Source organism: Salmo salar, chromosome ssa11 (assembly GCF_905237065.1).
Source record: "Salmo salar chromosome ssa11, Ssal_v3.1, whole genome shotgun sequence".
Lineage (NCBI taxonomy): Eukaryota > Metazoa > Chordata > Actinopteri > Salmoniformes > Salmonidae > Salmo > Salmo salar.
The window spans coordinates 85,145,835-85,161,421 of NC_059452.1; the positions used below are offsets into that span (position 1 = coordinate 85,145,835).

The window sequence follows — 15,587 nt, forward strand, 5'->3', positions numbered from 1 at the left end:
GACCTGTCAATAGCATTGTGAGACATCTTTCCTTTCCTAATGAAATCACCACCCCTCTCTCCTCTCCCACTGTCTCTAGGGCTGGGGTGTTCGCATGGCACCATATTGTATTTTACACCCCTCTCTCCTCTCCCACTGTCTCTAGGGCTGGGGTGTTCCCATGGCACCATATTGTATTTTACACCCCTCTCTCCTCTCCCACTGTCTCTAGGGCTGGGGTGTTCGCATGGCACCATATTGTATTTTACACCCCTCTCTCCTCTCCCACTGTCTCTAGGGCTGGGGTGTTCCCATGGCACCATATTGTATTTTACAGACAATGGATGACCATGCAAATTAACCCACGTCTGGTTGACAGGTTGCCATGTCTACCGAGTCCCTGATTGGTTGAGGCTGGTCACATGGGATTTCCAGCTATGGCCACGTGTGCCTGTCCTAGAAATGGACCCTGAGATGTGTTTGCAAACACTCCAGCGCGTTTCATAGCTGATCTGTCTATACAAATGCAGGGGTAAGGCTGAGGGGCTAGTGGTCAGGCTGAGGGGCTAGGGGTAAAGCTGAGGGGCTAGTGGTCAGGCTGAGGGGCTAGTGGTCAGGCTGAGGGGCTAGGGGTCAGGCTGAGGGGCTAGGGGTAAGGCTGAGGGGCTAGGGGTAAGGCTGAGGGGCTAGGGGTAAAGCTGAGGGGCTAGGGGTAAAGCTGAGGGGCTAGGGGTAAAGCTGAGGGGCTAGGGGTAAGGCTGAGGGGCTAGGGGTAAGGCTGAGGGGCTAGGGGTAAGGCTGAGGGGCTAGGGGTAAAGCTGAGGGGCTAGGGGTAAGGCTGAGGGGCTAGGGGTAAGGCTGAGGGGCTAGGGGTAAGGCTGAGGGGCTAGGGGTAAGGCTGAGGGGCTAGGGGTAAGGCTGAGGGGCTAGAGGTAAGGCTGAGGGGCTAGGGGGTAAGGCTGAGGGGCTAGGGGTAAAGCTGAGGGGCTAGGGGTAAGGCTGAGGGGCTAGGGTTAAAGCTGAGGGGCTAGGGGTAAGGCTGAGGGGCTAGGGGTAAGGCTGAGGGGCTAGGGGGTAAGGCTGAGGGGCTAGGGGTAAAGCTGAGGGGCTAGAGGTAAGGCTGAGGGGATAGGGGTAAGGCTGAGGGGCTAGGGGTAAAGCTGAGGGGCTAGGGGTAAGGCTGAGGGGCTAGGGTTAAAGCTGAGGGGCTAGGGGTAAGGCTGAGGGGCTAGGGGTAAGGCTGAGGGGCTAGGGGTAAGGCTGAGGGGCTAGGGGTAAAGCTGAGGGGCTAGGGGTAAGGCTGAGGGGCTAGGGGTAAGGCTGAGGGGCTAGGGGTAAAGCTGAGGGACTAGGGGGTAAGGCTGAGGGGCTAGGGGTAAGGCTGAGGGGCTAGGGGTAAGGCTGAGGGGCTAGGGGTAAGGCTGAGGGGCTAGGAGTAAGGCTGAGGGGCTAGCGGGTAAAGCTGAGTGGCTAGGGGTAAGGCTGAGGGGCTAGGGGTAAGGCTGAGGGGCTAGGGGTAAGGCTGAGGGGCTAGGGGTAAGGCTGAGGGGCTAGGAGTAAGGCTGAGGGGCTAGGGGTAAGGCTGAGGGGCTAGGGGTAAGGCTGAGGGGCTAGGGGTAAGGCTGAGGGGCTAGGGGTAAGGCTGAGGGGCTAGGGGTAAGGCTGAGGGGCTAGGAGTAGGATCGGAAGAGAGAGCGTTATTGCCACTCCATCCCGACGATTCCTTTTCATATTTTGCAGACTCTAGCTTTATTCTCTGGTCTGCTCCGCTCAAAGCTGGGGCTCCCTGGGGGTCTGACTGAGACGAGAGAGAAATCAATAATGTGGAAACACACAGAGTGAGAGAGCCTTTGACTGGACTGCAGGATAGGAGGGAGTGGGATGGTAGAGGGAGGGAGAGGAAGAGAGGGTGTTAGACAGAGAGGAGAGGGAGAAAGAGAGAGGCAGGGGCAGAGGTTGGATAGAAGGATGAAGGGGTCACAGCGGTAGTGAGAGACAGAATTGTGGATGTAAAGCATAAAATACACAAAGTCAGATGTAAAGACATGAGCTAAATATGAATCTGGTTCTCACACGTAGCTCACCTCGCTGTGTTGGTGTCACCATGTTGAATTTCATATTCATGCCCATAACCCCATATTACCAGGTGATGTATGGAGAGGAGAGACGTGGCACTGAAAGGCAGAGTGATGCTCCGTCCAGCCTCATCATTTCTCCCCTCTGCCAGTGGGTGAGGGCATGCATCAGGGCAGCACCTGGGCTTAGGTGGGCAGCGTGCCAACCAATGGCACAATGGATGTAGCTTGAATGACAAAGCACCCTTCATTAAGGGCATAACCAAATCTCATTCACTGTTCTCCACAGCGGCCATTTTCTTGTGTATTTCCAGTCTCAGTCTAAGTGCGTTATGATGAGGCCCTGGTAAGCGTCGGAGTAAAAGGGTATAGCCTATGTTACAGGCAGCAAGCTTCAGCATTCAGACTGGCCACACTGACACAACCCCTAGAGATGGTTTTAAAAAGGCTGAGAGATAATCATGTACTCTGAAACACACCGCAGCAGCCATAGCCACCACTCATCACCGTGGTGTATAGCTACCATGACAGCAACTTGAACTGTACAGAAGGATATCGGTCAGGTAGTCATTCCTCTGAGTGGTTGAGCCACTCCATGCTCCTCAGACTGAATCGCTGTCCTAACCCTCTTCACACTAGCTCTTAGCCTGAGCTCCACCTGCTTTTAAAGCACCCTAGACTTCTACTCTAGGCTCCCATTGAAGTTACACACCTTCACCCTAGACTCCTATTAATTATACAGTTTAGAGTGGAGAGTGAAGGTGCTCTTGTATAAACAGCACACCTGCTGAGAGAGAGGGCAGGAATAGAGAGAGAGAGAGAGAGAGAGAGAGACACAGAGGGTGGGGAATATAGAGAGAGACACAGAGGGTGGGGAATATAGAGAGAGAGAGAGACAGAGGGTGGGGAATAGAGAGAGAGAGAGAGAGAGGGTAGGGAATAGAGAGGGTGGGAAATAGAGAGAGAGAGAGAGAGAGAGGGCAGGGAATAGGGAGAGAGGGCGGGGAATAGAGAGAGAGAGAGGGCGGGAATAGAGAGAGAGAGAGGGCGGGGAATAGAGAGAGAGAGAGGGCGGGGAATAGAGAGAGAGAGAGAGAGAGAGAGGGCGGGGAATAGAGAGAGAGAGAGGGCGGGGAATAGAGAGAGAGAGAGGGCGGGGAATAGAGAGAGAGAGAGGGTGGGGAATAGAGAGAGAGGGCGGGAATAGAGAGAGAGAGAGGGCGGGGAATAGAGAGAGAGAGAGAGAGAGAGAGAGGGGAATAGAGAGAGAGGGCGGGGAATAGAGAGAGAGAGAGAGAGAGGGGAATAGAGAGAGAGAGAGAGAGAGAGGGCTGGGAATAGAGAGAGAGCGCGGGGAATAGAGAGAGAGGGGCGGGGAATAGAGAGAGAGAGAGAGAGGGCGGGAAATAGAGAGAGAGGGGCGGGGAATAGAGAGAGAGAGAGGGGCGGGAATATATAGAGAGAGAGGGGCGGGGAATAGAGAGAGAGAGGGGCGGGGAATATATAGAGAGAGAGGGGAGGGGAATAGAGAGAGAGAGAGAGAGAGGGTGGGGAATAGAGAGAGAGGGTGGGAAATAGAGAGAGAGAGAGGGCGGGGAATAGAGAGAGAGAGAGGGCGGGGAATAGAGAGTGAGAGAGAGAGAGAGAGGGGCGGGGAAGAGAGAGAGAGAGAGAGAGAGAGAGAGAGAGAGGGGTGGGGAATAGAGAGAGAGAGAGAGAGAGAGAGAGAGAGGGCGGGAACAGAGAGAGAGAGGCGGGGAATAGAGAGAGCGAGAGAGAGGGAATAGAGAGAGAGAGAGGGCGGGGAATAGAGAGAGAGAGAGGTGGGGAATAGAGAGAGAGAGAGAGGGGGAATAGAGAGAGAGAGAGAGAGAGAGAGAGAGGGCGGGGAATAGAGAGAGAGGGCGGGGAATAGAGAGAGAGAGGGCGGGAATAGAGAGAGAGAGGGCGGGAATAGAGAGAGAGGGCGGGGAATAGAGAGAGAGGCGGGGAATAGAGAGAGAGAGAGGGGGAATAGAGAGAGAGGGGAGAGAGAGAGAGGGAATAGAGAGAGAGAGTGGGGAATAGAGAGAGAGAGGGTGGGGAATAGAGAGAGAGGAGAGAGAGAGAGAGGGTGGGGAATAGAGAGAGAGAGAGAGAGAGAGAGAGAGAGAGAGAGAGGGAATAGAGAGAGAGAGGGCGGGGAATAGAGAGAGAAAGGGCGGGAAATAGAGAGAGAGGGGCGGGGAATAGAGAGAGAGGGGGCGGGGAATATAGAGAGAGAGAGGGGCGGGGAATAGAGAGAGAGAGAGAGAGAGAGGGTGGGGAATAGAGAGAGAGAGGGCGGGAAATAGAGAGAGAGAGAGAGGGCGGGGAATAGAGAGAGAGAGAGAGAGAGAGAGGGCGGGGAATAGAGAGAGAGAGGGCGGGGAATAGAGAGAGAGAGGGCGGGGAATAGAGAGTGAGAGGGCGGGGAATAGAGAGAGAGAGGGTGGGAAATAGAGAGAGAGGGGCGGGGAACAGAGAGAGAGTGGGTGGGGAATAGAGAGAGTCAGAGAGAGGGTGGGGAATAGAGAGAGAGGGTGGGGAATAGAGAGAGAGGGTGGGGAATAGAGAGAGAGGGTGGGGAATAGAGAGAGAGAGAGAGAGAGGGGGTGGGGAATAGAGAGAGAGAGGGTGGGGAATAGAGAGAGAGGGTGGGGAATAGAGAGAGAGAGAGAGAGAGAGGGGTGGGGAATAGAGAGAGAGAGGGTGGGGAATATACAGTGTGGGAAAAAAGTATTTGATCCCCTGCTGATTTTGTACGTTTGCCCACTGACAAAGAAATGATCAGTCTATAATTTTAATGGTAGGTTTATTTGAACCGTGAGAGACAGAATAACAACAACAAAAATCCAGAAAAATGCATGTCAAAAATGTTATAAATTGATTTGCATTTTAATGAGGGAAATAAGTATTTGACCCCCTCTCAATCAGAAAGATTTCTGGCTCCCAGGTGTCTTTTATACAGGTAACGAGCTGAGACTAGGAGCACACTCTTAAAGGGAGTACTCCTAATCTCAGTTTGTTACCTGTATAAAAGACACCTGTCCACAGAAGCAATCAATCAATCAGATTCCAAACTCTCCACCATGGCCAAGACCAAAGAGCTCTCCAAGGATGTCAGGGACAAGATTGTAGACCTACACAAGGCTGGAATGGGCTACAAGACCATCGCCAAGCAGCTTGGTGAGAAGGTGACAACAGTTGGTGCGATTATTCGCAAATGGAAGAAACACAAAAGAACTGTCAATCTCCCTCAGCCTGGGGCTCCATGCAAGATCTTACCTCGTGGAGTTGCAATGATCATGAGAACGGTGAGGAATCAGCCCAGAACTACACGGGAGGATCTTGTCAATGATCTCAAGGCAGCTGGGACCATAGTCACCAAGAAAACAATTGGTAGCACACTACGCCGTGAAGGACTGAAATCCTGCAGCGCCCGCAAGGTCCCCCTGCTCAAGCAAGCACATATACATGCCCGTCTGAAGTTTGCCAATGAACATCTGAATGATTCAGAGGACAACTGGGTGAAAGTGTTGTGGTCAGATGAGACCAAAATGGAGCTGTTTGGCATCAACTCAACTCGCCGTGTTCGGAGGAGGAGGAATGCTGCCTATAACCCCAAGAACACCATCCCCACTGTCAAACATGGAGGTGGAAACATTATGCTTTGGGGGTGTTTTTCTGCTAAGGGGACAGGACAACTTCACCGCATCAAAGGGACGATGGACGGGGCCATGTACCGTCAAATCTTGGGTGAGCACCTCCTTCCCTCAACCAGGGCATTGAAAATGGGTCGTGGATGGGTATTCCAGCATGACAATGACCCAAAACACACGGCCAAGGCAACAAAGGAGTGGCTCAAGAAGAAGCACATTAAGGTCCTGGAGTGGCCTAGCCAGTCTCCAGACCTTAATCCCATAGAAAATCTGTGGAGGGAGCTGAAGGTTCGAGTTGCCAAACATCAGCCTCGAAGCCTTAATTACTTGGAGGCGATCTGCAAAGAGGAGTGGGACAAAATCCCTCCTGACATGTGTGCAAACCTGGTGGCCAACTACAAGAAACGTCTGACCTCTGTGATTGCCAACAAGGGTTTTGCCACCAAGTACTAAGTCATGTTTTGCAGAGGGGTCAAATACTTATTTCCCTCATTAAAATGCAAATCATTTTATAACATTTTTGACATGTGTTATTCTGGATTTTTTTGTTGTTATTCTGTCTCTCACTGTTCAAATAAACCTACCATTAAAATTATAGACTGATCATTTCTTTGTCAGAGGGCAAACGTACAAAATCAGCAGGGGATCAAATACTTTTTTCCCTTCACTGTAAACATAGTATAGAGAGAGGGAGAGAGGGGGTGGGGAATAGAGAGAGAGAGACCTGGCTCCCATATCTGTTGGGTGAAATACCACAGTGTGCCATCACAGCAGCAAGATTTGTGACCTGTTGCCAAACACCATTGTAAATATAACCCATATTTATTTTCTCTTTTGTTCTTTAACTATTTGCACATAATATGACATTTGTAATGTCTTTATTCTTTTGGAACTTTTGTGCCTGTAATGTTTACTTCACTTTTTTTATTATCTAGTTCACTTGCTTTGGCAATGTAAACATGTTTCCCAGGGAGGGAGAGAGGGAGGGAGAGAGAGAGAGAGAGAGAGAGAGAGAGAGAGAGAGAGAGAACAGCTGGCACCGTGGTGATGGAAGCATAAACACATCCAGAAGTGCGTAATGAGGCATGGGGGCATCATTTTGGCAGTTAGGAGGGGACGGGCTCCATCATACCCCTGTATTAGCATTGGAGGAGTCTCCAGCACGCCATCTGTAAGCCCCCCAAACCGCCACCCATAAGCCCACTCACATGTGACTCACAACCAGCATTAAATCAGGCTTGCATTTAACCTTGTTACACCACGCAGGTCTCACCACAGGGGAGAGAGGGAGGCAGAGCAAGCACGAGATAGATAGAGGGAAGGAGGGAGAGGGGAAGCAAGTTCTGATGGAGGGGGGTGAGGAGAAAGGGGGAATGGTGTGGGAGAGAAGATATGGGGGGGGAGGGGGTCTGATCTGAGTAAAGTGGAACACGTCTGTGACTCTGTGGGGGCATTTGGCACCACATGTCCCTGGATGTCATCATTAACATGGCGGCCTGCATTATGCTCACACACAATCCTGTGGCTGCGCACGACGATGTTGCTAAGAAACACGACATCGCTCTCCTCGCTCGGAAACACAGGAAGTTTCACATGAATTAACCACGTTAAGGCAGAGCAGACGGGCCTGTCTTAATGACTGAGTGATGAGATGTGGACTGTCTTGACGACTGTGTTGATGACTGTGTTGTAGATTGTATGGATGACTGTTGTAGACTGTGTTGATTGACTGACCCTGTCATTGACCGTTGTCTCTCTGCGTTGTGTTCCAGGTGATCTCAGCCCTGTCCAGGATCTCCCATCACAGCATTGTGCAGATCAAAGGCATGAGGTATGTCTCCTCTCCTCCCACTACCCGTCACTGTCCGTTTGAGGAAGAGGAATATTGAACATGTTCACTGTATCTCTCAACCAGACAGTGTTTTCTTGTTCTGGTAGGAGATGTGGTCTAGGCCTACTCCTGTCAATACCACTGTCTCTGTTGGTAACCAGGTCTGGAAGAATCATCAGATAGCTCAGATCACATGACTAAACTCATCACTACCTCGCGTTTCTCAGCGTCTCATCAAAGGATGCCATTTAGTCTAGTTTACTGGCCGCTGGGAAACCGCTTTCTGATTGCTCTTTATTTGCTCAATCTGATCACCCTGTTGGCTGAGTGGGCTGCGAGCTGGCTCCACAAATAAATCAAGGTGTTTTATCTTGACCGGCAGGGTAATGATGGAGCATACCCATTAGGCCAGGAAACACAGAGACTGGCCTATTAATAAACACTACACACCCTGAGAGGTGGCTAAATCACTGTGGTCCTCCTATGGTCTGTTTTCCTGTCTGGTCTGTAGTGTGGTGAATGAGAGCTAAATCCCAGTCTGTCTGTTCTCTTTACCCTCCAGAGCCCCACCAGTGAGTTGAAAAGCCTCTGGACAGTTCGTTAGGAGGGGCTTTTTTGTTGTTGTTTAGAACATGTCATTTAATCCAAAACACACTGGTATGTACATGTACATTAACCACTTGCAGTCAGATCATGAAGTGATATCTCTTTCAGTCATCCACAATATCACTGACTCTCTCTCACGCAGACATAGGACGGTTGCTAAGTGGCACATGACCGACGCATGGTGAGGGCATGATCTAGGGCACATGACCAACGCATGGTGAGGGCATGATCTAGGGCACATGACCGACGCATGGTGAGGGCATGATCTAGGGCACATGACCGACGCATGGTGAGGGCATGATCTAGGGCACATGACCGACGCATGGTGAGGGCATGATCTAGGGCACATGACCAACGCATGGTGAGGGCATGATCTAGGGCACATGACCGACGCATGGTGAGGGCATGATCTAGGGCACATAACCGACGCATGGTGAGGGCATGATCTAGGGCACATGACCGACGCATGGTGAGGGCATGATCTAGGGCACATGACCAACGCATGGTGAGGGCATGATCTAGGGCACATAACCGACGCATGGTGAGGGCATGATCTAGGGCACATGATCAACGCATGGTGAGGGCATGATCTAGGGCACATGACCGACGCATGGTGAGGGCATGATCTAGGGCACATGATGTTAATGTCAGTCCAGCAGGGTCAGGCAGACAGTAAAGTTCATATCAGTTGTTAAACACCCACCACACTTTGTTAACCCCCCACCCCGTGTCCTTCCCCCCTACTGCCTGGGGTAAAGGTAACGGAGGCCCCTCTGCCCCTGTAATATTACAGAGACCTGTCAGTCCTCTTCAGTGTCACCAGACACAGACCTGTCCCTCTCTCACCCTAGAGACACTCAGCAGTTAAACCCCCCCTTCCCTCTTTCTGCTCCTCCCTCTTTCTATTCCTCCCTCTTTCTGTTCCTCCCTCTTTCTGCTCCTCCCTCTTTCTGTTCCTCCCTCTTTCTGTTCCTCCCTCTTTCTGTTCCTCCCTGTGTGTTTGATCTGGGGGATCATTGTTTTGGAGGTGTGCTCATAGACTTGCTGTTGAAGCCCATTGATTGGCACTGTGATTCCTGTTGGCATCAAAGAGCCAAAAGTCAGGCCTGTGTGTCTCTGTCACTGTGTCTTCCCTGAGCCCCAGCTTTACTGAAAGCCTCGCCACTCCTCCCTGCACACCCAGACACGCTCCACACTTCTGGAACACTCACAGTCCAAGCCCTGTCTCCTTGAGAAATCCATGAAAATGGTATCAATCAATCAAAAAGGGAATAGAGGATAAGAATAAAGGCCTTCTGTCATGACATCCTGCTCCTCATCTATGGACTGTGAGCTCTTCTGGCGTTAAACAACTCATAGCAGGATCTCTCTCTATCCTCTCTCCTGACAGTGAAATGCTCCTGCCTCCTTTCTCCTCATGATATCTGTCCTCAGCTAACCAAAAGCCATCTCTTAGCGCACAGTAAACCTACTCACACTTCGTGTTCTTGATTTCCCCCTGATACCACAAGCCATTACTCCATTAGTCTCTCTGTGTGTGTGTGTGTGTGTGTGTGTGTGTGTGTGTGTGTGTGTGTGTGTGTGTGTGTGTGTGTGTGTGTGTGTGTGTGTGTGTGTGTGTGTGTGTGTGTGTGTGTGTGTGTGTGTGTGTGTGTGTGTGTGTGTGTGTGTGTGCCTTGTTCTCAGTGGGTCAGAGTGCTATAGTGTGCGTGAGAGCAGAGCTCCACAGTAAGAAGGAGAGTGGCAGACAGAGGCTGAAACCCAGCAGGAGAGAGACTGCAGGCAGAGAAGTGTCAGGAACGATGCTCTCTTCCCCTCATCTCCTCCTCCCCTCATCTCCTCCTCCCCTCATCTCCTCCTCCCTCATCTCCTCCTCCCTCTCTCCTTCATCCCGGCCTGGGGCATTAGGAATGCTCATTCATGCTCACGACCAGTGTGCGATATAAGACTCGATAGTCACTCACATACATTACACATCCCACACATAATGTACACATTATGCCATGATGCACACCCTCATTAATACTGTATTTGTGTATGTGGTGTAAAGGTTGCACACTTGCATACTAATTGGACAGAGATGACTCACATTACACATATAATTAAGCAATAAGGCCCGAGGGGGTGTGGTATTTGCACGACACAACGCAGAGTGCCTGGATACAGCCTTTAACCGTGGTATATTGACCATATACCACAAACCCCCGATGTCCCTTATTGCTAATATAAACTGGTTACCAACGTAATTAGAGCAGTAAAAATAAATGTTTTGTCATATCTGTGGTATACCGTCTCATATACCACAGCTTTCAGCCAATCAGTATTCAGGGCTCGAACTACCCAGTTTATAGTATCGCATAATGTACACATAAACACATTCATTCACTGTTACACCCACTCCCCAACATCCCCAAGCCAAAAGCGTTGGAATGGGAATGAGTCAGACATGCAACACTAAATGAAGAGAAAGTCAGAGGGATGTTTATCAGAGTTGGTGGGTGGACAAGCACAGAATGGGCCCTGATGGAATTTTCTGCCTCAGCTCCACATAGCTATTGATCTCTGCTTTGGGCCATCGGGACCTGCTGGATGTTACTGCACTACTCAGTGCGGCAACGGTCACACCAAACAACCGCATAGTTACGTCCTCACAGTTATTTGCGATAGCGGTTCAATGGGGCTGGGCATACAGCTGCTCTGTCCTCCACACGTCTGCCATTGATTACCTTTACCACAGGAATGGCTCTGTGCATCGAACAAGCACTTTAACTTAATCGCAGACCGAGCTAATTGACAGGATGAGGGAGTCAATGGGTGCTGCACACTGAAATAGTTTATAGGCATTCAATGGTAGTCAGGAAATAAATACCTATACTCTCTACAGCCTGATTGGCTCTGAGCCCTGAAACAGGAAGAGGGAGGGTGAGAGAGAGAGAAAGATTCTGAAAGTGAGAGAGTAAGAGAGAAATGAGTGAAAAGAAAGAGGCAGGACGAGAGAGAAATGAGTGAAAAGAAAGAGGCAGGACGAGAGAGAAATGAGTGAAAAGAAAGAGGCAGGACGAGAGTGAAATGAGTGAAAAGAAAGAGGCAGGACGAGAGAGAAATGAGTGAAAAGAAAGAGGCAGGACGAGAGAGAAATGAGTGAAAAGAAAGAGGCAGGACGAGAGAGAAATGAGTGAAAAGAAAGAGGCAGGACGAGAGAGAAATGAGTGAAAAGAAAGAGGCAGGACGAGAGAGAAATGAGTGAAAAGAAAGAGGCAGGACGAGAGAGAAATGAGTGAAAAGAAAGAGGCAGGACGAGAGAGAAATGAGTGAAAAGAAAGAGGCAGGACGAGAGAGAAATGAGTGAAAAGAAAGAGGCAGGACGAGAGTGAGTAAGCCAGCAGAACTCTGTGATGCGTTGTGTTCCTTAACCTGATGTTAGCATGACACACTAGTCCCTCATAGTGACCACACACACCAACTCAGGGAGAGACACACACACACACTGCCCTCACTACACCGACACTAATTGCTGGCGTCACACACATAAACCCACGCTAGAACAATCCGCTATTGTACATTGAATTCGGTGTATTCAGTTAAACATAGATACAGGAGATATGATTTTCTGCCACTTGGAAGTTAGGTCTTGGAATCAGGTTATTGAATTGACTGATTGAGTTATGCTCCCTCCTGGGGCTCCATAGCTGTGAGTCCAAGTGACAGAATGATTCGATTAACTGGAAATCACAGATTAAGTTAGATAAGAGGCGTCAGACTAAAGGGCAGATGTTAATTGAATGAAAACCTGTTATTGAAAAGTGTCATATTGCAGCCAGGATAATTGAAAATGGCCAACAGGTGTCTACGTAGTGCCTGGACTAATGCTGCTATCGCCACAACTAAATAACCGATAAACTGAATGCACTGCCGATTGTCTGTGTTGATAGTTACAGTGGATGCATCCAGGTGAATTATTAGGGTTGAACAAATATCTTGCTTGTGGAGAAGTGAGAGAGATGTAACTTACAGTACTGAGAGATGCAGCTGTGGCTGTCAGGGTTCAGTCAGTGCATCCATCTGATTAACTCCCACCACTCAGACTGAACCCCAGGTGCACACACACACTCTCTCGCTCTCTCTCTCTTTCTCTTGAGCCCACTCACACACTTCACCCCCCTCCACTACATCTCTATTTTTACCCCTGTTGCCCTGCGTTGATGTAATCAGCTGTGAGATGGGGGTCTGTATGTTTCCTCAATTCGGGCCAGCAGGCTGCTCTGTGGGGAGTGGGCGTCAGCAGGACATACAGTACAGGACCTCACACACACACACGCACGCACACACACACACACACACACACACACACACACACACACACACACACACACACACACACACACACACACACGCGGGACCTTGGATCCTCTGGTGCCTGTCACCACTCTCTCACACTGCCTGTCTCTTTCTATGGAGAACCTTGGTGTCGGGCGTGACTTAGAGCGATTGTAACCTTTTGTGTGTGACTGACTGTCTACTGTATATTGACATGGATGAATGTGTGTGTGCATGTTTGTGCACGTGTGTGTATGTGTGTGGTCAATGGCTGTATGACCTACAGTCCCGTGTGGCTCAGTTGGAGCATGGCACTTGCGTCGCCGGGGTTGTGGGTTCGATTCCCATGGGGGACCAGTATGAAGAAAATATTAAAATGTATGCAGTACCTACTGTAAGTCGCTCTGGATAAGAGCGTCTGGTAAATGACTAAAATGTAAAAACAATGTAGGATAGGGCTTTACATGTTCAGCAGACATTATCCATGGTGAACCAAGGGCAGTATCCTATATGCTGGATCCAAGGCAGTGTATTTGATTGCTCAACAACGACTAAAATAGTGTCACAGCTGGACCGTGGCACGGTGCCAGCAATTCATCCCAGACTAAGTCATCCAAAACAGAATATTTCCCAGCTTGTCCGTGGCGAGGGCAGATCTTATGTGTAAAGACCACTTTGTTGTGCAATTTGTAACCTGGAAAACATGATGAAAGATTGAGTGCTTGTGGAGGCCATAATATCATACAACAGTAAAGACTACATTACCCATGCATCACCCAGACATTAGTAACATGTGGTTCTACCTTCCCCAATAGATTAACGGTGCATATTCAGAGATGCTTCATGACATGTTAGCTTTCAGACATTTAGCGTTTCAAACATTTCATAAGCTATCATCCATATGAATGACTGCATCTTGCTCGAAGCACACACAGATGCAGCACGCAAACAACTCAACGCATGTAGCACGTTCTGAAATAAACAATCTGGCATTCTTGATTCTCCAATCATCGTTTAATTGACCCAATATACTTTTTCCAATCCCCCGGCACCTCTAGCCTCTCTTAATGTTCCAGATGAAGCATTTTGATGAGATCGCAGGAGAAAAAGTTTAAAGAGAAATCCACCTCTTTAAGTGGGTAATTGATTCGTCATCTGGCTAAGAGCGTTGGGCCAGTAACCAAAAGGTTGCAGATTCGAATCCCTGAATCCAGCAAGGTGGAAAAATCTGCCGTTCTTCCCTTGAGCAAGGTAGTTTAACCCCCTATAACTGTTCCCTGGGTGCCGATGACGTCGATTAAAGCAGCACTGTGCACCTCTCTGATTCAGAGAGTTAAATGCGGAAGACACATTTCAGTTGAATGCATTCAGTTGGACAGCTGACTAGGTATGCCCATCCACATTTGAACATTCTAACCTCCCCAGGAGGGCTTGGCTCACTAAGGAGGATAAAAGAGGACAAGGAAAATGGCTCAATCTTAGGGGTTTGAGTCATACTTCATGGGTTCAAGTGCATCTCAAGTGACATCCCATTTCAATGGTACATTTTGGGAATAGGCTGTCATATGAGAAATAGCCTTTAGTTTGTGACATACTATGTTTGTTTATTCCAGGCGTCCTTGCAGGAAGTGTTTGACATGTCCCTGAAAGGCAATTCCAATGAGATATAGTGTTAGTCAATGACCTGATGTATCATAGTGAGGAGATGATGATGGTGATGGAGTGAGATTAACACCTGACTGATAGACATTCATCCCCTGCTGTTAGCATATCTATCTGTAAGGCAGGTCCACCGGCTAATTCTTTCCCTCTTTCTCCCATTGTGTGTGTGTGTGTTGTAGGCCTTTTCCTTCGGAGGACACTGCTCTGAATGAGGATGACGTGTACCGGAGTCTTGAGGAGCTGGCAGAGTAAGTACCCAGACCCCCTGTACCCCCCATCACTCACACACACTGCAATCCCCACAACATACGGACGGAGCAGCGAAGAACAGCTCTGAGCCGTAACCATCCATCCTGCCACCTTCCTCCATCCTGCCACCTTCCTCCTTCCTTCCTCCATCCTCCATCCATCCTGCCACCTTCCTCCTTCCATCCTGCCACCTTCCTCCTTCCATCCTGCCACCTTCCTCCATCCTGCCACCTTCTTCCTTCCATCCTGCCACTTTCCTCTTTCCTTCCTCCATCCTGCCACCTTCCTCCTTCCATCCTGCCACCTTCCTCCATCCTGCCACCTTCTTCCTTCCATCCTGCCACTTTCCTCTTTCCTTCCTCCATCCTGCCACCTTCCTCCTTCCATCCTGCCACCTTCCTCCTTCCTTCCTCCATCCTCCTTCCATCCTGCCACCTTCCTCCTTCCATCCTGCCACCTTCCTCCATCCTGCCACCTTCTCCCTCCATCCTGCCACCTTCCTCCTTCCATCCTGCCACTTTCCTCTTTCCTTCCTCCATCCTGCCACCTTCCTCCTTCCATCCTGCCACCTTCCTCCATCCATCCTGCCACCTTCCTCCATCCTGCCACCTTCCTCCTTCCATCCTGCCACCTTCCTCCATCCTGCCACCTTCCTCCTTCATCCTGCGACCTTCCTCCATCCTGCCACCTTCCTCCCTCCATCCTGCCACCTTCCTCCATACTGCCACCTTCCTCCTTCCATCCTGCCACCTTCCTCCATACTGCCACCTTCCTCCTTCCATCCTGCGACCTTCCTCCATCTTGCTACCTTCCCTCCTTCCATCCTGCCACCTTCCTCCTTCCATCCTGCGACCTTCCTCCATCTTGCTACCTTCCCTCCTTCCATCCTGCCACCTTCCTCCTTCCATCCTGCCACCTTCCTCCTTCCATCCTGCGACCTTCCTCCATCTTGCCACCTTCCTCCTTCCATCCTGCGACCTTCCTCCATCCTGCCACCTCCCTCCATCCTGCCACCTTCCTCCATCCTGCCACCTTCCTCCATCCTGCCACCTTCCTCCATCCTGCCACCTTCCTCCATCTTGCCACCTTCCTCCATCCTGCCACCTTCCTCCATCTTGCCACCTTCCTCCATCTTGCCACCTTCCTCCATCCTGCCTCCATCCTGCCACCTTCCTCCTACCTTCCTCC

At 50.2% G+C, this 15,587-nt stretch overlaps 1 protein-coding gene across 11 annotated transcripts in view; it reads left to right on the top strand.

The window, feature by feature from the left end:
• Positions 1 to 15,587, top strand: part of LOC106563223 (guanine nucleotide exchange factor VAV2) — a 244,937-nt gene that overhangs the window by 171,124 nt on the left and 58,226 nt on the right. For all 11 annotated transcript variants that reach the window (XM_014128590.2, XM_014128591.2, XM_014128593.2 and 8 more), the window contains exons 3-4: positions 7,507 to 7,565; positions 14,330 to 14,398. In XM_014128590.2, the coding sequence (XP_013984065.1) occupies positions 7,507 to 7,565; positions 14,330 to 14,398 (128 nt within the window). The remainder of the gene's footprint in view (positions 1 to 7,506; positions 7,566 to 14,329; positions 14,399 to 15,587) is intronic.